Consider the following 23004-nt stretch of genomic DNA (forward strand, 5'->3'; position numbering starts at 1 on the left):
GAATATGACCATGGTCGTATTTGCCATTTTCTGGCGAATATGACCATGGTCGTATTTTCCCATTTTCCGGCGAATATGACCATGGTCGTATTAGCCATTTTCCGGGGAATATAACCATGGTCGTATTTGCTATTTTCCGGCGAATATATGACCATGGTCGTATTTGCCATGTTCCGGCCAATTTGACCATAGTCGTATTTGCCATTTCACGGCGGACTCTCCCTGTAAAGCCGGTTTTCCACTAGCGATGTTTTCCCCCGACTCGTCAGTTTACTTTTGTTCCAGAGCTCTCAAGTCGAGAGCGGTTCGCGAATCGTTTGACTATTTAGCAGGTAAAGGTCTCGTTAACTCGTTCGTTAACGGAATTAAGCAGACAAATCACTCCATTAACTAAGAACGGTTAGGCACCCACGGACAACATAATTTTAAAATATAATTACAACATCCAAAATTTTAATTACCGGCGAATCATGTGTCTATACTAACACAAAATTAACGAAACATTTTAAAAAACTAAGCCGTTCAGTCATTTATATTGAGTTTCCTTTCGAGAATGATGACTATTTTGACGTTAAAAACCAACAAGGATTGTTTCAAAACACTAAAATTTCTAAAAGAATATAAAAACACTAAAATTTCTCGCTAAAAACACTTAAAAAACGTTTAGGCGTTTAAATCTTGAATTACCAAGCGTGTGCTTTATTAGTCGTTTTCTGTGCATATACTTGTTAGGGACCGCCTCCCGAGGCCAGGAAATGCTTAAATACCGTAAATTTATCTTCGCTCTCAGGGCTAGCCACTGTAGCTGATTCGTCTATGACGCTAGGCTTGTGGCGATGCATACTCTGTTTCTCACTGAGACGTAACGGTTAGGTGCACATACATCATGGTCTGGGGGCCGTAGTGCATCTCCCCCTTAGACGGCCGTTAAGATGTGAGTTATGGGGGGGAGTTCTTCCTATAGCAACCGCCTTGCACCTTTCGTAGTTGTAACTATGCTGAATATTGCAGCCGGTTGTATAACCAGGTTAGATTGTGGCATAGGCTGGATGATCTCTTTTGGCAAATTTTTTTTTTTGCATGCTTTCCAAATTTTTCTTTTACATACAAAAAAATACTGTTATTAAACATATATGGAACGGATATGGTTCGAAAAAAAATTTGTATCGACTAAAAACCACCTTAATTAATCCCTGAATACTCTCCCCAGTCTCTGCATGGCTGAGTCTCTGAATTAAACAATAGTACAGTACCAGAAATCATTCATAAACATCAAACATCTTCATCAACCTTACAGCAGTAAAACAGCGACAAAGACATTCAAACAGTCAACTCTGCGTTCTCGTCAGTGCCTTCAGCCCCAGAACTGTCAATCAAAAGTCTGGATAAATCACCTGGCTTTCCCTGCGAGTTTTCAAATTCATATTTCAAAATATCTGACATTGAAAACAACTCAAGACTTAGTTTATTCATTAATACTGACCCATGAGATAGTTTGAACGAAGACTTCACCATTGTTTGGTATACTAGTGCAGTATGGTATCCCAATGGTAGACCATAATCTTGATGAATCACCCTGAATTCTTCTGTAGCTAAATTTTCATTCCACAACAAGAGACACAGCGTGTTTATGGCCATCTTCAGCACACAAAGCATCACCAAAACCAGTTCTTCGTTTAAAGGCTGCACCTACTCCTTCAAAAAGGTTGGGACAAATACCCAAGGCTACAATAAACTGGATAACAGTCTTGATGATTTGTTGATCTTTCACGCTCAGATTCATTACAGAAACTCGTGTTAAGTTTTCAGACCTCTTGAGACTTTTCAAAGACAATTTAAGAAGATATATAAAAGAGCGCAAACTGATAACCGATGAAAAATCAATCTACTATCGATATTTGCTGTTCACCCTGTTTCCCTGCTCTTAGAGCTCGGTTCTTGCTCAAGTATTCCACCGGCAAAACGACAACTTCAATTCCTGACATGATCTCAAATGCTCCTCCGTTTCTAAAGCTCGCCAAAGCAAACATAGATTCAACGCTAACAAATCATCAAAATTGGTTGTGGCTTTAACGACTAAGTGCATGTCTTGAAAAATCTGAAATATTGAAATTATTCCGTTCAAATCCAGATTCCCAATTTCCACTACTAGCTGTTGGAAGATGGAATTGCACTTTGTCCGCCATATTGAACTGGAACAACTGAGTCAGCACTTCTCCTTTAGAAGGGAGGAGGCCAAGCCAGGGAGGGGAGGGTTTGGAGGGGAGGCTGACCATAATGAAATCAAACAAAACGTGAAAACTTGATGTGACACGAAATTTGATTGGCTCCAAAAAACTAACCTTCAACCTTCGTGTAACATCGGGCTTTTCGCGTTTGACGTCATTACAAGAAAGGTGTGTTACCAAACGTGTCCATACATTGCTTGAGTTGAGTTCGTAATACCTACCAATCTTCAGCTGATGATAAACTAAATTTCTGGCTAAAAGAATAGCGTCTTTTAAGTTAAGTTTAAGTTAAGTGTCTTTCTAGGTCTACTAGATCTAGAACAACTATTCATTGTCTAATTACACACAACAAATAAAAAAGATAAACCGTTTTAAAATCTTCTAAAATGGATAAATATTGTTCATCTTTCTCTTATAATACAACCTATATTTTATAATCTTTTTCTCTGTTCTAAAAGCCTACTTTTTGCGTTTTAAAACTTTCTAATTTGATCTACATATTCAGGAAGTACGCTGTCAAGTTTGAGCTCTTTTATCGTTGTTTTATGGCTATTAACTGAGCTTGGATGTGGATAAAGAAGTCGAAAACTTGCTGAGTTGTGTCTTTCATCCTCAAAATTTATAATAGTCTGAATTTCTTCCTCACTACAGCCTATAGCGATAAAAAAGAATAAATCATGTTAGTAGACTTTGTCAGCGAGCACACAAGCCTCAACAACAGAACACAAACCTCAAACAACAGAACACAAACCTCAACAACAGAACACAAACCTCAAACAACAGAACACAAACCTTAAACAACAGAACACAAACCTCAAACAACACAACACAAACCTCAACAACACAACACAAACCTCAACAACAGAACACCAAACCTCAAACAACACAACACAAACCTCAAACAACACGACACAAACCTCAAACAACACAACACAAACCTCAAACAACACAACACAAACCTCAAACAACACAACACAAACCTCAAACAACACAACACAAACCTCAACAACACAACACAAACCTCAACAACACAACACAAACCTCAAACAACACAACACAAACCTCAACAACAGAACACAAACCTCAACAACAGAACACAAACCTTAACAACAGAACACAAACCTCAACAACACAACACAAACCTCAACAACAGAACACAAACCTCAAACAACACGACACAAACCTCAAACAACATAACACAAACCTCAACAACAGAACACCAAACCTCAACAACAGAACACAAACCTCAAACAACACAACACAAACCTGAACAACAGAACACAAACCTCAACAACACAACACAAACCTCAACAACAGAACACAAACCTCAACAACAGAACACAAACCTCAACAACAGAACACAAACCTCAACAACAGAACACAAACCTCAACAACAGAACACAAACCTCAAACAACACGACACAAACCTCAAACAACAGAACACAAACCTCAACAACAGAACACAAACCTCAACAACAGAACACAAACCTTAAACAACATAACACAAACCTCAAACAACAGAACACAAACCTCACAACACAACACAAACCTCAACAACAGAACACAAACCTCAACACACACGACACAAACCTCAAACAACAGAACACAAACCTCAAACAACACACAACCTCAACACAACACAACCTCAACAACAGAACACAAACCTCAACAACAGAACACAAACCTCAACAACAGAACACAAACCTCAACAACAGAACACCAAACCTCAACAACAGAACACAAACCTCAAACAACACAACACAAACCTCAACAACAGAACACAAACCTCAACAACAGAACACAAACCTCAACAACAGAACACAAACCTCAAACAACACAACACAAACCTCAACAACAGAACACAAACCTCAAACAACACAACACAAACCTCAACAACACAACACAAACCTCAACAACACAACACAAACCTCAACAACAGAACACAAACCTCAAACAACACAACACAAACCTCAAACACAACACAAACCTCAACACAACACAAACCTCAACAACAGAACACAAACCTCAACAACAGAACACAAACCTCAACAACACAACACAAACCTCAACAACAGAACACAAACCTCAACAACAGAACACAAACCTCACAACAACAGACACAAACCTCAACAACAACACAAACCTCAACAACAGAACACCAAACCTCAACAACAACACAAACCTCAAACAACACAACACAAACCTCAACAACAGAACACAAACCTCAACAACAGAACACAAACCTCAACAACAGAACACAAACCTCAAACAACACAACACAAACCTGAACAACAGAACACAAACCTCAAACAACAGAACACAAACCTCAAACAACACAACACAAACCTCAAACAACACAACACAAACCTCAACAACAGAACACAAACCTCAACAACACAACACAAACCTCAACAACAGAACACCAAACCTCAAACAACACAACACAAACCTCAACAACAGAACACAAACCTCAACACAGAACACAAACCTCAAACAACACAACACAAACCGCAACAACACAACACAAACCTCAACAACAGAACACAAACCTCAACAACAGAACACCAAACCTCAAACAACACAACACAAACCTCAACAACACAACACAAACCTCAACAACAGAACACAAACCTCAAACAACACAACACAAACCGCAACAACAGAACACAAAGCTCAAACAACACAACACAAACCTCAACAACAGAACACAAACCTCAACAACAGAACACAAACCTCAACAACAGAACACAAACCTCAAACAACACAACACAAACCTCAACAACAGAACACAAACCTCAACAACACAACACAAAGCTCAAACAACACAACACAAAGCTCAAACAACACAACACAAACCTCAACAACAGAACACAAACCTCAAACAAAACACCACACAAACCTCAACACAAACACAAACACTCAACAACAGAACCAAACCTCAACAACAGAACACCTCAACAAACACAACACAAAAAACCTCAACAACACAGAAACACAAACCTCACAACAACACACACAACCAACAACAACACAACACAAACCTCAACACACAACACAAACCTCAAACAACACGACACAAACCTCAACAACAGAACACCAAACCTCAAACAACACAACACAAACCGCAACAACAGAACACAAACCTCAAACAACACAACACAAACCTCAACAACAGAACACAAACCTCAACAACACAACACAAACCTCAACAACAGAACACAAACCTCAAACAACAGAACACAAACCTCAACAACAGAACACCAAACCTCAAACAACACAAGCCTCAAACAACAGAACACAAACCTCAACAACAGAACACCAAACCTCAAACAACACAACCCAAACCTCAACAACAGAACACAAACCTCAACAACAGAACACAAGCCTCAAACAACACAAAACAAACCTCAACAACAGAACACCAAACCTCAAACAACACGACACAAACCACAAACAACAGAACACAAACCTCAAACAACACAACACAAACCTCAACAATAGAACACAAACCTCAAACAACACAACACAAACCTCAAACAACAGAACACAAACCTCAAACAACACAACACAAACCTCAACAAACAGAACACAAACCTCAACAACAGAACACAAACCTCAAACAACAGAACACAAACCTCAACAACAGAACACAAACCTCAACAACAGAACACAAACCTCAAACAACAGAACACAAACCTCAACAACAGAACACCAAACCTCAACAACAGAACACAAACCTCAAACAACACAACACAAACCTCAACAACAGAACACCAAACCTCAAACAACACGACACAAACAACAGAACACAAACCTCAAACAACACAACACAAACCTCAACAACAGAACACCAAACCTCAAACAACACGACACAAACCACAAACAACAGAACACAAACCTCCTCTGTTGCTGCAGAATGACAGTAAGTTATCCGTAAGCTTTTCCTTATAAGGTTTGCGATCATACTGTCCTAAACGATAGAATATAAAGAGTTTACGACTTTATTAAGTCATAATGTGATGTTTTCTTGCACCAAACATGGCAAAATATAATCCCTTATGAGCAATAATTACCTCGAAATGATCCACTTAATTTAATGAGATCCCGTATTAACCTTGTCATTTGCCTAAAACGCATTCCAAGATGAATTTCATGTCTTTTATTTCCTTGTGGTTGGGACTAATTACTCAGCAACATGCAGCAGTCTGATTATTTTGCTTTAATAAGCTTTCGGGTGTTTAACGAGTTATCACGACTCGAGTTTCCTCCTATGACAGTGTCACCAACTTCACGATCACAAGATGGGAAGAATCACATTGTTAACCGGAATGCGTGTGGTCTGATTGTTTAAAAAAAGAATTTAAATTCCTTTGAAGGACAAAAATAAAACAGAAAGTTATTTTCCTTGAACTAAATCACTTTTTTGTGTCATTTTTTAATGTTGTTTCTGCTTCAAATGTACCGTTGTACATCAGTACATACCACTACATCATTTCCCTAATCATAAACTATGATAGTGCTTGCTTCTACGTGGGAAAATTATTCTCGGGACCCAGATAGAGAAGATGTTTAGTATAGATGAGTCAACTTTACCTCGATCTAAAACTCTCGCTTCCCATCGTCTGAAAACCTGGATCACAATCAACGTCAATCACGTGTGGTTTTCTGCTGTTGTCCAGCAAAATCTTGACATGGAACATGACAAACCTTTGTATCAATGAGCAGAGTGGTTTGTATGGTAAGTTGCATGTGAAAACGATACGAATTAAAGAGAAAAAAATAGCTAGTTGTTGAGAGGAAAGATAGCTACTATGCACTTGCAAACAAATAAACAAACACATTATTACATAAACAAAGCTGTACCAAAACATCATACCCGTTTTTCTTCAGTGCAAGATATTTTGCCCTTTGTTTCCTGTAGTTGTGATCAAGAATCTCCGAAGAAATGGATGCTGTTAAGATAGCAGTTTGTAACAAAGCGTCTCTAATCTGAGCAGCAGTGTGCGAAACGTCAATATCCCTGTGAGACAAAACTGACCAGTAATGTTTCAGCGTCCACACCAGCGACTCTGGTGCGTTCACGTCCCAGACTTTTGAAGATGAGTCGAGGTTTTTTGCGCACCATGATGCAGTATAGATATCTAAATGCATACAACTCTCGTTTCTGCTAGCGACATCAGTTTTATAAGGCATTTGTGAAAACGCCACATCCCCAAAATCTGACACATAGACTCGCAATGGGTCTATAGACTTTATCAACAAATAAAATCGCAGTAAATGCTTCCGCTTGTTGACCAAAAATGGTTCATAAATATATTGTTCTATGCTAGTTAGTGCTCTTGTTTGGAATAAGGTTTTACTCCGAGGCTGTTGTTTATTTTTTGAGGGTTTTCGGGCATTTTGTTTCTTGATTAAAGACTGTACATCACCACGATTTAGTATCCTAAGACCCTCACTCGATCCTCGAAGGCTACCAGCTTCTCTCACTAACCAGTGACCTTTTGGTAACAAGTTTCCATCAAGAGTATTGTTCCCATTAAGGATAAAACACTTAGGAAATGACAGAAAATCTTTCAAGCTATGCCTTCGCCAAAGTAGGTTTAGGCGACGACAGAGCTGCTCTCTCAAACACACATGACTGAGACCAGGAATTATGTTTGTGTATTGCCAGACCTTCAAAAAAAGACATCATAATCCTTCTGTAAAGATTTGATTGCGTCATCTGTGCACCTTATTCAATGAGATTATGGTTGGGTCACAGAAAACGTGCAGCTATTTGTATCTTAATTTTAGCTCAGCTGCACAAGAGATGGATAATCCAATTTGGTAATCTAGTTTCCTCATGCATGAAATAAAACAAAATCAACATTAAAATAACCAACTCGGGTCATGTTTCCAAACGAGTTTCTCTTGTCTATATATAGTTACAGTATTATCAGTACTCGACTGAATTATTTCCGCCTCAGATCATATCGTTCAATTGTTATGACATTTTCTATTTGATATTGTATTTACAACATCTGATAAAATCGCCGAGATATTGGTGTTTGCTTTAGATCGCTGTTAAATCTTTCAAAACATGACACTTGAATAACGAGGTACAATAATGAAATCTGTCGTTATCTTAAGAACTAAGAAAGCCCTTGATCTGAAAAGTAAACACAATAACCACAAACGTCAAGCATTTATCACGCGATGAAATAGATTATTTCAGTGGCACTGTGTACAGTACGTACATGGAAAGGGTTGATTTGGGGTTGACTTAAAAGAACGACCGCTTATTATATTCCTACGCATCGCGATTCATGTATCTTTTTGGGACGAATTTCTGGTGCGAGAAATATTCCGGAGACGAATTACGACAGCTTATTGTAGAATACCACCTAAATTGGATCAGTTTTAGATATCTTTCCGGGTAGTTCTGACGTGCACGAACCACGACAGCATATTGTATAATACTACCTGCACTGCATGGACCTGCACGTTTGAGATATCTTTTTGATGCAGGTAGTTCAGACACAAACTAAGACGGCTCATGGTAGAATACTACCACCTATAAATTGGGTCACGTTACGATCTCTTTTTGAGGTAGTTCAGGCACGAACGATAGTGGAATGCACTGGACCACCACGTTTGAGATATCTTTTCTATGCAGTTCAGAGTTCAAAGACAAGGGCTTTTTGTAAAATACTATCTGACACTGAACCCACATTTTATTATAATTCGCATGAGCATGTTTCTTCTAAATTATTCGTATCTTATGTAGTTATGTTTCTCGTGCCCTTAGCGCATTAACAGAAATAGTAAAAGACGGTTTCAAATAGACTTAATCGTCTTAAACGCGGTTGGCACACCGCACACGAGAACGGTTAATAGTTTGCTAAATGCCTCAAATTTTCTCACCTTAGATACTTTTGGTAGGCCTGACACTCCGTTTGTTAGCGAAAGAGTCCAGTCCTTATCATCTTTCTCCACAATATCAAATCCACTCTCACGAAATATTCTCTTCAACTCCAAGCCACTGTATCTTGTACAGCTACCACTCCGACAGACAGGTTTGTACAAAAAGACTGGGGTCTGTGGTCCGTGACTGAGTTGGTCAAGAATACTCTCAACGCTTTTGCCGAATAAAGGGACCCGAGTTCGCCAACTTCCGTCCATTGATCTGCCTTCGAGAGCTCTCTCCTCCGTGGGAAGGTTCGTCATGAGTATTGTGTAGGTCAGAAAAGATACGTTGAAAACCGCCAAAACGAATAAAACAAACATTAGGTTCTTGTAAATGTGACAACGCATGATTTTATCGCAAAGTCTTGACAGGCAAGATTATGTTTACGTAGTATTCATGCCAAACTTCTGACCGTTGTGTCGAATATACTTGACTTTGATATCACAAAAGCGGGCGATATTGGCCTTGATAGGTTTGTCTTTGATCCAAGCTATCCAGCTAAAGCGTTTACGGATACATTGAAGCAAAATCGATCTCCCATAGTCTCTTTAATATCTTTTCTTTGCATGAAATTCCAAGCGAGTTCGTACGGACAAAAGGTCATCAATGCAATGTGATGACTCGTTGAAATTTTGAGAGCCGTCTGCAAGTTAGCTTTCGAAACCACGTCGCTCAACGAACAACTTGAAACGCAATGGTACTCCACACCATACCATGCATTAGACAGCGTTTATCAATTGTCGCTGGTCTACCAGATCATGCAATGCATGGATGAAACTTAAGATCAGTCCGCCGCCATCAGGTGAATAACTTAATTGCCTTTCAAACCGTGCTGATAAACAAATAAAATGATATTTTAAACAGCAGGGATTAAATACGATCCCCACAGTTGAAGCCGATCTAATAGTGTCGAACGCTTGCGGCAAATTTTTATATAAATGTTGAATCTAATTCCTGACCTGCCCTGTACTTTAAAGGCGAAATTTGATGCGACTGAATTTGCAAATGGTTGTCTGTCATTTGTGGGTGTAAACCAAACAGACGTCTAACACATGCTAGTGTGTCCATTAGACCGAAACGGTGTTTAGTGTTTACCATTCTTTTTTTCCAACAAATTGCTGCAATACTTTTTATTATATCTGCTTAACAGCTTAGCATGGGATATTCATTACCTCAGTCGAACAATGCTAAAGGATTAGCAGAAAAAATGTTCTAAATTTAAAACTCATTACGTGCTTAGGTTTCCTTCAACTTCTGATAAAACCAAAGAGACTGAAGGAGGAGATATATTTACATATATCATATGGTCATTTAATCCACAGATACCAGAATGACAAAAAATTAAGATGCAATAAATCTGGTAAAATAAACCTAACCAGCCTATTCCTTACCATCAATGTTTTCCACCTTGTATATCCTGGTGAATAACCCGAAAAAACAACAATAAAACACCACAAGTCTTTTTTTTTAAATGAATTTTTATTCTTTTATAACTTTGCTCTCCCTAACTCAACAGAGGTTGATATAACTTTAGGTGATAACTTCATAAAAAACTAATCTAACTATAGAAAATCTTTAAACCTTCGTAGAAAATTGCAAGTAACATACAGGATGATCAGGCAAGGTCTGATCTAACTCACATCTAGGGCAATATTTGTTTAAATAACATATACTGTATGTACAAGTATTTTACAGATAATTTTTTAAATTAATAACCATCGTGTTTCTATTTAAAAAGTTAAACTAGCTTGATTAACGAATGAATGCTGACGTTTATGTGAGAATATCTTTCAAAATTCCTGGATGGCCGTTTAACTTTTGAAACACAAACTATTTGATGGGTTTTATGTGTTTTAAATTAAACAATACAATACAACTGTTCACTAACAGTATCGAAGTCGAATCCTTTCCCTACTTCATGCTTTAGTGGATAAAATTTTGACTGGAAAGAAATATGATTTCACCAGGTTCAAAGTATGGATGGTAATATACGACTGAGAGATTTTTGCTTCGACACGAATATTATTTTGCATCACTCAGGAGACGTACCACGTGATCTCTATCCAGTCAAAAAATGAATTATCCATACTACAATATGCTAACAATATATTAAATTTTAAATTGAGGTCTGAAATGGACATCAGATATATATATTATATTATATTAACTTTATATATTTTATATATATCTAGGAACAGCTCTTGGAGCTATATTTACATTAAACTACAATCTCTTTGGATGATTTTCTTTGTAAATTTAAAATTTCCCGCCTTCGCCACTCGTCGCGCGCGCCGTGCTCGCGTGGAGTGCGCGCGGGAGATATTACCTCTATGGAAGACCTCGGGACTTCGCGCGCGGAGGGTTCAATTACCGAGACATCGATCTCCTCGGGTTCAATGTCTCGCAGTTCAGTGAATGAGCCTTCTTTGCGAAGACCACGGCTTGCCTCGCTTGCCGTGTCCACTTCGGCGTCTTCGCTGTCTCTTCGCTTCAGCTTCGCCGTTTCTTCGTACGTTCGCCGGCGATTTCGTTCATTCTGACGACGCCGTCTTCTTCTTTCACACAAAATGACGAGCAGCAGAACAATGGCGGCGATAACAACCAAGCTTGCTATGATTGGAATCAGATAAACCGTAGTTTCTAAACACAAAAAGTATACAAAATTACTTCAAGGTTGGAGTTGTTTAGCTTGAGCATAGTGGAAGACTAAGGACAATGCAGCTAAACATCCCCCTTCCCCCCACGTACACCCTCCTCCCCCATATCCCTCTCCTCCCCCATATACCCCTCTCCTCCTCTCATATACCCGTCTCCTCCCCTTATACACCCCCTCCTCCCTCGTATTTAAATTAACCAATGCATGCACTCACCTTTCTCCCTCCTGTACAAAATCACAACAGGTCTTTCAATCGTAACCTTTGTGATGGCGAAAATGATTTGGATGATAGTTTGATTCGAGTCATTGATTTGTGTGAATCCCTCCGACTGTAATTTCACATATTTGGCTAAATCCGTCGCTGCCTTGATGGCGTCTCCGGTACCTTCGCTGGCCTAAAAAAATATCGAAGACAGAATTCATAAGCACCTGATGAAAGCAGAAGTCGATCATAAAGAGTAGCGAAATGCTGGTGACTCACCACAGCCACAGTGACCTCTGCATCTCTCCTTGACATCGTTCGTCCTATCTCCTCATCTCGTGTTGCACACTCGACCTTAATGTATTTATCCTTGGCGTAACGATGGAAAAGATTCAGAGAGCTGAGATCACGACAGAAGTCTGGCAGCAAGGTGCCCTAAAAATAAAAAAAACATTGGATACCGTTAACATCTAAATCCGCGACGTTCCGGCGTCTATCTTACAGCTATTTTCAGATAAATCCCTCTTCAGGTAAATCCTTCCTGAAGAGGGATACGTCACCGCCAAAGCCTCTCCAACAGATCAATCGTGACGACCAAACTTTACTAAAATTCACCTTTGGTAATTTTTCCTTGGCAAACACCAAATGCACTTTCGCGCAATCCTCAGTGACACGGTTAGTTGACGCTGGGTCGCACTCCAGTTTGAATATAGCCTCCTTGTTTCCCTCGCACTGACCAAACCTGGGACACGGCTCACGTAAGCAACTCACGTTTCTCTCGATACATCTAAACCCAGTCTCCTCGCAGCCTTGGACGCGGTTAGTGTCCCGCGATATACAATTCTGTGGTGGGCAGACAACCTGGGTACACTTCACCGTACCATCGTTACATGTGCACGTATTGCAACTCTCGAACCACGAGCCACCGTGTACCCTTTCGACATGATGTCGTTGACAATTATCAGGTCTCTTCTCTATAGTAAAAAGAAAAGGAACTTTTTAAATACTCATTTTTTCCTCATACGAATAAAAATTTGAAATTCTTAGACCGGTAATGCGAGCTTGTGAGTTTCTTTTAACCAGAACTTGAAGACTTTTTTTCGAAGGCATAGTGGTTAAATTCCTACAACTTTATTATTTAATTTTCTATTTATTTCAGTTGTTGTGGTACTTTTCACAGTTTTTACTGACTTAATACATGCCTATGTAGCTACACTGCATGCTAAAAAGACGAGAATAGACTCTGGGGTAAAATTATGGATACAGAAATACAACTTACTTTCGCACAAGTCGCCGTATCGATTTTTTGTGCAAGTACATGTGAAAGAATTGACGCCATCTTTACAGACACCTCCTCCAAAACAAGGAGAAGATGCGCATTCGTCAATACCAGCACGACAGTTAGGTCCGGTGAAGCCTGCTTCGCAATCACAACGGAAATACCCAGGAATATCAATGCATCTGCCTCCGTTATAACAAACCGTCGTATCACAAAGCTTCACGTCTGAAACACGAAAAAAGGCAGTTGGAATAAGTGAAATAAAAATGAGACCAACGCAGAAATAAGTTTGGTAACACAAATGATATTTTAGTGTTTTTCTCTACCTTCATCACACAGTTCACCACGCTTGTTCTCGGGACAAACACATGAGAAATTAGATGCAGTATTTAGGCACGTCGCACCGCTTGCACATGGATTGCTGTCACAAGGCTGAATTGCTATAGTAAAGACAGAGAAAAGGTGATGAATGAAGTAGTTCTTGAACAATTGCTTGCGTTATTCTTGACGGCTCATTCTTGTGCTTCAGCCGAGTCTTCACAGGTGGAAATGTAGGAGTTGATAAAAATAATAGAAAATAAATCTTACGCAATTCGCATGTTTTTCCTCGCCAACCGTCCGAGCAGAGACAATGAAATGTTCTTCCAATATCTTGACATTTTCCAGAGTTCTTACATGGGTTAACTTTACCACAATGAGATAGTCCTAAACGCAAAATACATGACACGTTATATCAACTGTCTTTGTATTGAATCTAACGTTATTTCCCGTGTCGTATCAAAGAGGATTTTCGACTGTGCAGACGACAACGGTCTACGAAATATAAAAACATACGTGAATTGCAGGTCTGTCCTTTCCAGCCATTTTTACATTGACAGATAAATGTTTCCGTAATACTGACACACGTTCCATTGTGTTGGCACGGGTTGGACGCGCAGTGGTCAATTTCTGAAATTGAACAGATGGTAACATTAGTTTGATTGTAAAACATCCCCACTAGTGGTTAGAAGGGCTAAATGGTGTATTATATCTCACTTACTCTGGTCACACAATCTCCCCTTCCATCCTGGTTTGCATTGACACTGGAAGTCAAGATGTTTGTCCACACAAGTGGCTCCATTCTTACAAGGTGTGGACGAACACTCGTCAGTACCTTGATAAAAAGATACAAATATGTCAAAAAATGTTAGCATCATTATTCTTAAAGCATCATCAATCCGTTATTGCATCGTAGTCGTCATCTTAACGGTCCATCACTCACCCTGCTGACATCTGGCACCAGTATATCCAGCATAACATGAACAACTAAAGTTCCCCCTCGGCAAGGAATGACAGTCGCCATGCTCACCACAGACGTTTGACGGTACCTTTGTCCTATTATTACCACCGGAGGACATTGGCAGAAAGCACACGTTAACTTCTACAAAATGGAATGCAAAGATTTTAGCTTGTCTGAGGTATACCATTCATTTCTAAACTGTTTTTCTAGACGTTCCGCAATGTTTCCTGTAGTTATACTGAATATACCTCTATCAGTTCTAAACTGTTCTTCCTAGAGACCCAGTAAGGATCATCTCTTATTGATCCAGTGTTACTACAGGAGGAAACCTAAACTAAACTAATTTTATTTATACTGTATAGCTCTATCAGTTCTAAACTGTTCTTCCTAGAGGTCCAGTAAGGATCATCTCTTATTGATCCAGTGTTACTACAGCAAGCCACATTGATCTGGTTTGATATAACTCACCTTGCTCACAGAATTTTCCCTTGGTCCCCGGCAGACAAAGACATTGGAATGTATTAATACCAGTCACGCATGTTGCATTATTTTTACACGGGCTCGATTTACACTTATCAATCTTGGTTTCACATCGATCTCCCTCGTACCCAGGAACACAATAACACAACGCGGATAATCGATCTGAAAGAGAAGAGAGGTCTGTGCAGTGAAGGCGAAAAAGTCTTGTGGGCACACCAGTGTCAGGAATTAATAATTCGTGTCGAAAAATAAAAATCATTATCCTACCATTGACACAGGTTCCACCATTCAAACAAACAGTCGGATTACAGTATTTTATGCTTGCTTCGCAAAGCTGACCGGTATATCCCGGGGGGCAAGTACATTGAAATCCGTTAGCCGCAGCACTGCATGTACCAGAGTGTAAGCAAGGACTTGATTTGCAAGGATCAATTCTCTTCTCACAGCGTTGGCCTGAGAATTGAGTTGGACAGACGCAGACGAAACCATTAGATACATCTTTGCACGTGCCAGAGTTTTGACATGGATTGCTGTTGCATCGTTGGACAGCAGTCTCACAGTGGGCACCAGTGAAGTCTTGGCTGTAAGAAAAGTGGATTTTAGTTCACCATAAGGCAGATACATTAGAGCTACGTGAAAAAAGAACTGTGTTGCTGCAGAGAAAGACGGTATTATTACCTGCAATGACAACTGTAGTTCGTTAGACTGTCCACGCAAAATCCACCATTCTTGCAAGGGTTGCCTGAGGCACAATAATCAATATCATGATAACAATGCAAACCAGTGAAACCAGTTTGGCATTTGCAACGGTAAGTTCCAGGTAGGTTTTCGCAGGTCGCGTTCGGATGGCATGGGCTTCGGGCACACTCGTCGATATCGACCTCGCATCGTGATCCCTCGTAACCTTGGCGACAGATACACTCAAAACCATTGACGCGATCCACGCAACCGTTTGCATTCAAACAAGGTTTGCTGTTGCAATCGTCAATGTCGGTCTGGCAAAGGTCACCAGTATAGCCAGGTAAGCAAACACACTTGGTCTTGTTGCCTTCGGAAACGCAGGTAGAGCCATGCTTGCATGGGTTGTTTAGATAACATGGATCTGAAGATGATGCTACTTGCTTGCTACAGTTTGTGCCATAGTATGTCTTGTTACACGCGCAATGGTAATCGTTGTGCAGGTCAATGCACTGACCATGGACGCAGGGTTTTGAGACACACTCATCGGTCGCGTTTGCGCACCGAGGGCCCTCGTAACCAGTCATGCACACGCAATGATAACCATGGTTACCGTCCACACACTTGGCATTATTGAGACAAGGAGAGCTCAGGCATTCATCGATGTTTGTTTCACAGTTTTTACCAGTGAATCCCTCCGGGCATTGGCATCGATAATCGTTTTCCAAGTCGAAGCAACGACCTCCGTTAACACATTGCCCCATACAATCATCGATACCTACGTAAAAGAAGAAACAAGTATTAACTTTAAGCAATCAATAAAACAGTGGTCATCTTGATTCAACGAAGATCATAAGATAGACTTTACTGGACATCATATGGCTCGACACAGGAGCATTTCACTTACTTTCGTTGCATGTTTTCCCCTTCCAACCTGACTCACAGAGACAACTGAAGTCATGTTGTAAATCTGTGCAGTTCCTGGCGCGCACGCATGGGTTTGGCGAGCAGTCATTTATATCTAAACAAAATATATTGTTGTTACGAATCGATATAGACAAGCATTGTACATAACCAGTTAATACATAGTCTAAACTAAGAAAAACATCGGCTAGAAATGGAATATTTCACGACTTACTTATCTCACAGTGTCGTCCTTTCCATCCAGCAGAACAAAGACATTCATAATCGTTCAACTTGTCCAAACATTTAGCACCGTTCTTACAAACATTTATCTTACAGTCATCGATGCCTAAAATACAACGTTTGATGGTGAATTTTCCGAACCGTACTTCAATCAATTTGATTATATTTGAAAAATGTTTCATCTGCTTACTTCGTTCACATACTCGACCTTCCCAGCCTTTCGTACATTGACAAGAGTAGTCGTTCACACCATCAGAACAAGTACCGTTGTTTTTACAAGGAGAGGACAAACACTCGTTTATATCTAGAAGAAAAGAATTGGTTAAGTTTAGGTGTCTTCAATAAGAGATGATCCTTACTGGACCGTTCAGAACTGATAGAGCTAACCAGTATAAATAAAGTTAGTTTAGTTTAGGTTTCCTCCTGTAGTAACACTGGATCAATAAGAGATGAGCCTTACTGGACCTCTAGGAAGAACAGTTTAGAACTGATAGAGCTATCCAGTATAAATAAAGTTAGTTTAGTTTAGGTTTCCTCCTGTAGTAACACTGGATCAATAAGAGATGATCTTTACTGAACCTCTAGGAAGAACAGTTTAGAACGGACAGAGCTATCCAGTATAAATAAGGTTAGTTTAGTTTAGGTTTCCTCCTGTAGTAACATTGGATCAATAAGAGACTTTTTACGGGACTTTAAGAACGAAAGTAACTGATAGAACTATTCAAGGTAAGAAATTTAAATCATGACAAACCTTGCTCGCAGTTTTTTCCAGTGTAACCATCAGTGCAAGCACAAGAGTATTCTCCTGCACCAGAGTTGTAACACGTTCCATGGTTTTGGCACCGAACGTCTCGGGCGCACATATTCAAATCTAAAATATATACACTGTATCAATGACCCTGAAAGTAACCAATTCTTGAGTCACCACTCTACAAAGTTTCTAAGATATAAATCAACAGTTACCTTTATCGCAGTATGGTCCACCCCATGTACCCAAACATTCGCACTGCCTGGGGACAGTGCAGGTGCCGTGCTTACACTTTGGGTGGGGTATACACTGGTCGCAGAGGGGACCTCTCCAACCGCTTCGGCAGACACATTCACCTGGAGACTCACACCAGCCATGCTCTTCGTCACAACCTGTTTTGCAAATTGCTGGAGAAATAGAAAAGGAAACATTCAAGCTATCACGTTAAGGTTAACGCCAGGAGACCAGACAAGTCTATAAGGGTTTCCGAAATTCGAACACCCCTATGTTGTACATCGCAGAACGTTGACTGTTTTTTTTTCTAAAAAGGATGTCTGCTGCGGTTTTTTGCAAATCTAGTTAATTTGTGCGGAAAATCGCACGTTTGGAAAAGTTCAAATTTCTTCGCAACACGTTACAGACTTTTCAGATCTATATGTTGTTCATTCATATAATAGCCAGTACATACCTTTAGCACACTTTATTCCAGTCCAGCCAGGTATGCATACGCGAATACCTTCAGTATTGCAAGTATAATGTCCAAATTGATCATCTCTTGGCCTGCAGTACTTCTTGCATTCTGGTCCAAAGTAATTTATGTCACACACGACGCGGTATTCGTATTTTATCGTGGCTGCTTGGCCATTATGAGTTCGTCTCCGCCATTTGAGTCCAGGCACGATTTCGCTTTTAAGTTTATCGCGTTCTATAAGTTCTAAAAATAAAAAAGATTTCGTCCAACGATTGGTCGTAATTCGAGCCAATGTGCACCCTGGGAAGGCAGATCGATCCTACCAAACCTCAGCCTCGAGCTATAAGAGCCAGCAATCGAACAGCGGCCGCCAACATTGTATGATTTGCCTCAAAATTCCTCACTTTCGATTTTCAAGCTATTTTGACAACAAAAATTGCTCAGAGGTCTTAGAGAGCCCAAAGTGAGAACTCGAAGACCTTCAGATACGATTTTCTGTTTTTGAAGAGAATCTTTTAATATTCTCAATATCTCGTGACTACATTAAAGCCCTCATAAAAAATCAAAATCAATTTTACTTCCTCCATTTCGATTGTTTAATGGTGACGCATCGATGAAAAACTGATTATTGAGCACATTTTTTTGTTTTAAAGTACTCTCATTTCGCATTTATCATTGTTGTGATCAAAACCACATGTTACTCGAAGAATTGGCCTTCAATCAGTCGGTAACGTCTCATGAATCTCATTGACAAAAACAAGTAATTTAAGACAAATTGAAATTGAACGAGACGGAATGGCCATGTGGTAAAATTAGTGGTAAGGGCTTATCAAAAACACCTTGCGAGTTGATAAAAGCAAACTTGTTTTAGTATACTGGTTCTTTGCCTGACTCCGAGATGTCTGTGCGTGCTTGGCTAAGCCAGAAATATCACAGCACAGCATGGCAACAACCACCAGTATTATAAAAAATGAAAAAACATTTCCAAAGTTCGCTCGTGTCGGCGTTGATGGAGCCTAAAAGCCACCGCTAAAAGTGTTTGCTAAAAGCCCACGTTTGGTCAGTTTCAGTTGAAGTTGGGCCCACGATAAATTTTGTTTTCCATCACTCTTTACGTGATAGTTTAAACAAGAGTGATTTAAAAGCTTTTTAAGACGGGTTATTTCAACATACGTGGGCTTTGAGGTAATTCAGATTATAATAGTTTTATTTATCACACGATGCTGTATCAAGGGAGAGTCTTGAGCCTAATATAGACCTGGACTGTCCACGTTCAGCCAAAACTTAATTATTATATAGCATAGGAATTAATATCGACTAAAGTCTGTAATGTATTTTCTATATGGGTTCAACTTTGCCTCAAGAGATGACCTTGACTTCGCAAATCGTTGTGTCTGGTAATGCATTGAAAATAAAACCGAAATAAAAACATCAACAATTCATTTTTTGCTAGAATTTCACGAATATTGCTAACAAGTGTTAATTATTCCGCATAATTAGCTCTCCGTGCCTTTTTTCGACTAATTGTTCAATATTAAACACGCTGATATTTCTCGTTCGAGTGAAACAAGCATGGACATTGAAAGGAAATAGCCAAAAGCCAAAAAATGTGTCAATTTCAGACTTGTTTTTGTACTTTATTATTGTGTTGTACATGGACATAATTACTACACAAAACAAAGCCATTCTTCGTTTAAAATCAACATAAAATTCACTGAAAAGAACTCTAAAATATTTGAAAACGGGTAATGGCTCGTGCCCACGAATCTTCCGCGAAACTTGCTTTGAAAAAGATAATATTTTTCTAATAAAGGTAAATTTTTCTCGAGAATATTTTCTTATGCTATGATATCGTCATGTCAGCTTGGCAACAAGCAATGACCTTATTAAATATTTAATCATTTCCTGACCAGTAAACATGCGTGTGGTTCGTGTATGTTATTTATATAATGATGAGTCACTTGCATATTTTCATTAATTATCCATCAAATTGCATTGTTTCAGCATTCGAACGAGAAATAATATTGTTCATGGTGAAACTAATCACAGTAAATATTTGAGTTATAAGTCGTGACAAGTGTTCACATACAGACGTCGGTTATCTATGCCCATAACCAGCTAGTTTGGTGATCAAACTCGATTTATTCCTATATCAGTATATGTCTATCTTATACAATGGATCAGTTCATTCAAATTAGCATTAAACCGTCTGGATGTCCGGGGGAGATATTATAAATAATTAAACTCATTAAATTATATGCCTGTTAATAGCAAAAATTGGATTTCATATAAAAACGTACTGAAGACGTAATGAAAAATCAAGAACTAACAAATTGAATTTCGGGAATATAATAATATTAACATCATTCTCAACCTAAAAACTGTCTTAAACATGCAAAAAGGTGTCTGCCTTAATCATATATCAAAATTTTACATTTTTCACGTCACAATAATCGAAAACAACGCGACTATAGTCTTTACTCATGAACTATGAAGGCAGCCAATTCAGTCGAAGCCAGCGCTACAGCTGTATTAGCCGATACTTTATAAAACCAGGTAAAAAATATGAATTCCTCAAAGAATTAGTTGCGGAATTTCGCTTCAAAAAATGCATAAAAAAGGCAAAGCTTAGAATTCTTAATTGCTGCTCACAAGATAACCTTTGTGAGACTAAGCCTCCATATTGGATCGCGAAAGGATTTTCATCCAGTATTATTCAGGTAGATCAGAAAAAGATGACGTGTTTTAGCTTACCTGGTGTCGTTTCATTGTCTTTATCCCAGGCTTCAATAATAAGATTGAATTTTACCTGAAATAAAAGTCAGATATTTGACATTGTTCGTATATCTTCAATTAATATTTAAACAGAGAAACCGGTACTTCAGGCCATTGGGATATTAACTCCACAATCGAAATATCTCAGAAAGTTCAAACACAAACCACGACAGCTTATTGTAGAATGCTCCTTACACAAACGACCAGATTTGAAAGATTTCTCCCCGCTATAGTTTACAAACTATAAACGGCACTTTTTAAACGAGGAATTTCTATTCACAAAATTAGCCTAAAATTCTCTGAACGTGCAGAAGGATACAATCTATGTTGACTATTTAATCATCTTAATCATGTCGTAAACTTTGCATCTTTTCGATAATAAGGTAAGATGATTAAATAAGAGAATGAAACAGCAATATAGGCAATATATGAAACATATGTCTGGATATGAAGAGATAGCGCGCGACACTGTAAAATATCCCGTTTGGTTTAATTCATAAACAGACATTTTAAACATGTACGCAGCAGAGAAAACAGTATGACTGCCTTTTAAGCTGCAGCAGGTTCAGAAGAACCTTAATAAAAGCGGCAAACACATGAAAAATTCGTTTAAAAGGATTAAGGGATAATGATTTTTGTCTTTTGTCGAAATGTCAAAAACGAAATTCATTTGTCACCGTATCGTACTTCGATAATTGACAAGTTAATGCAACAAATGATATACAAGGCTAATGTTTCAGCTCTTGGATATTTTACTTCAAACGAACGGCTTGCGTGTGAAGAGACTTTAAAAGACGCAACGTTTAGACGTCTGATTCTAAGTTTGAAATTTTAAAAAAATATATTCTGCGCAAGAAACAGTGATCGGCTTGTAGTTGCCACAGCAATAAAATACAATCACAATTTTTTATCAAATACAAAGCAGTTTAACTTTAAGTAGCTAAATCAAGGTTATACATTGTATTAACAAAGATAAATCCTTTCTCATAACCAAAATTCCTTGCCCATGCATATTTGCTTTCACGTTGCAACAAGGTAATGTAGATTTTGTATTGGATGAATAACATGCACTTTCATGTACACTACAAGTATTTTAAAACGGCGCAGTTTGAGATTTGAGTCTTCGCTAGTGTTTGGACTGAATATTGGAATGAAATTACGGATTTAGAGTATAATTCTGCATTCAAAATGACGCTAACCGGAAAGAATTAAAAACAATTGATAAACTCGCAGCAATATCATGCGATATAATCCAGCCAAATTCTTTTACAAGACAATAAGAAAACAGGTCAAAGTTTAATATTTAAATGAAATGAACCCGTGACAGACAGCCCAAGACAAACGGTATTTTCCCATGACAGTTAAAATTTGTGGTCAAATCGTTCGTACTAAATATAGCCCCTTCGTTCCGTCAACTTCCACTTAAAAAATCAAACAACTTGATAAAATGCTTTAAGTGCATTCGGCTGCCACAAAAATCGTGAGAACAAAGGCATGAAAAGATCTGAATGGTCTGAAACGGGAAAACAAATGAAGTAACCACATTGGCAAAACTATTCCAACCAATTGACTTCGTGTTTAACCGATATATTAAAATCGTAAGTTGATTAAATCATTGGCTTGGCTGATTGAGCCAATTAATTATAAAGTTAAGTCAAATCCCGACCCTCGCGAAAGAAAAACGTCAAAGCACTTTCATTAATCTCTTTCAAGTAGTTTAGACAAAACCACGGCAAATCATCTCGGAAAACAAGCGTGCATGGCAGGACGTACAGGCTTTAAGGGATTGAAAAATATCACAAGGAGTTCTGAGTTCCGAGCAAAGGTCTTGCCCTGGAATGTATAGTTTTAAGAAAAGCTAAGGCAAAGCTTTGTTAGGTTTTGCAGGCATTTTAA

General features: G+C 38.8%; 2 protein-coding genes across 3 annotated transcripts in view; both read right to left on the reverse strand.

Annotated features, from left to right (window-relative positions):
- Positions 1 to 1488: 1488 nt before the first annotated feature.
- On the reverse strand, positions 1489 to 10205 carry LOC114519928 (tubulin polyglutamylase TTLL4-like). Its single transcript, XM_028540107.1, has 6 exons — positions 9132 to 10205; positions 7105 to 7901; positions 6822 to 6935; positions 6302 to 6354; positions 6127 to 6198; positions 1489 to 2880 (listed from the first exon to the last, which is right to left on the reverse strand). The coding sequence occupies exons 1-6, from the start codon at positions 9519 to 9521 to the stop codon at positions 2702 to 2704; spliced, it is 1605 nt and encodes a 534-aa protein (XP_028395908.1). The 5' UTR covers positions 9522 to 10205; the 3' UTR covers positions 1489 to 2701.
- Positions 10206 to 10646: 441 nt separating this feature from the next.
- The window catches only part of LOC114519926 (protein jagged-1-like), a 30726-nt gene continuing 18368 nt past the window's right edge, over positions 10647 to 23004 (reverse strand). For both annotated transcript variants that reach the window (XM_028540105.1, XM_028540106.1), the window contains 20 exons: positions 21088 to 21142; positions 18331 to 18576; positions 17858 to 18049; positions 17646 to 17765; positions 17085 to 17198; positions 16887 to 17000; positions 16656 to 16769; positions 15749 to 16526; positions 15338 to 15651; positions 15059 to 15232; positions 14573 to 14731; positions 14351 to 14464; positions 14146 to 14259; positions 13900 to 14016; positions 13638 to 13751; positions 13312 to 13536; positions 12648 to 13006; positions 12312 to 12467; positions 12045 to 12225; positions 10647 to 11814 (listed from right to left, as the gene is read on the reverse strand). In XM_028540105.1, coding sequence (XP_028395906.1) covers positions 11393 to 11814; positions 12045 to 12225; positions 12312 to 12467; positions 12648 to 13006; positions 13312 to 13536; positions 13638 to 13751; positions 13900 to 14016; positions 14146 to 14259; positions 14351 to 14464; positions 14573 to 14731; positions 15059 to 15232; positions 15338 to 15651; positions 15749 to 16526; positions 16656 to 16769; positions 16887 to 17000; positions 17085 to 17198; positions 17646 to 17765; positions 17858 to 18049; positions 18331 to 18576; positions 21088 to 21142 — 4182 coding nt within the window. In that variant the 3' untranslated portion in view covers positions 10647 to 11392. The remainder of the gene's footprint in view (positions 11815 to 12044; positions 12226 to 12311; positions 12468 to 12647; positions 13007 to 13311; positions 13537 to 13637; positions 13752 to 13899; positions 14017 to 14145; positions 14260 to 14350; positions 14465 to 14572; positions 14732 to 15058; positions 15233 to 15337; positions 15652 to 15748; positions 16527 to 16655; positions 16770 to 16886; positions 17001 to 17084; positions 17199 to 17645; positions 17766 to 17857; positions 18050 to 18330; positions 18577 to 21087; positions 21143 to 23004) is intronic.

Source organism: Dendronephthya gigantea, unplaced genomic scaffold, assembly GCF_004324835.1.
Source record: "Dendronephthya gigantea isolate DGI-Jeju-01 unplaced genomic scaffold, DenGig_1.0 000015F, whole genome shotgun sequence".
NCBI classification, from domain to species: domain Eukaryota; kingdom Metazoa; phylum Cnidaria; class Anthozoa; order Malacalcyonacea; family Nephtheidae; genus Dendronephthya; species Dendronephthya gigantea.

Bases quoted from the DNA above. Each gene is read 5' to 3' on its own strand.
- LOC114519928 (XM_028540107.1), bottom strand. From the start codon at position 9,521: ATGCGTTGTCACATTTACAAGAACCTAATGTTTGTTTTATTCGTTTTG. The intron at 7,902-9,131 runs GTGAGAAAATTT...CTTTTTTTGAAG, and splicing joins GCCTACCAAAAGTATCTAAG to GTCTGGCAATACACAAACAT. The intron at 6,355-6,821 runs GTAAAGTTGACT...AATGCGTTTTAG, and splicing joins AGCGAGAGTTTTAGATCGAG to GCAAATGACAAGGTTAATAC.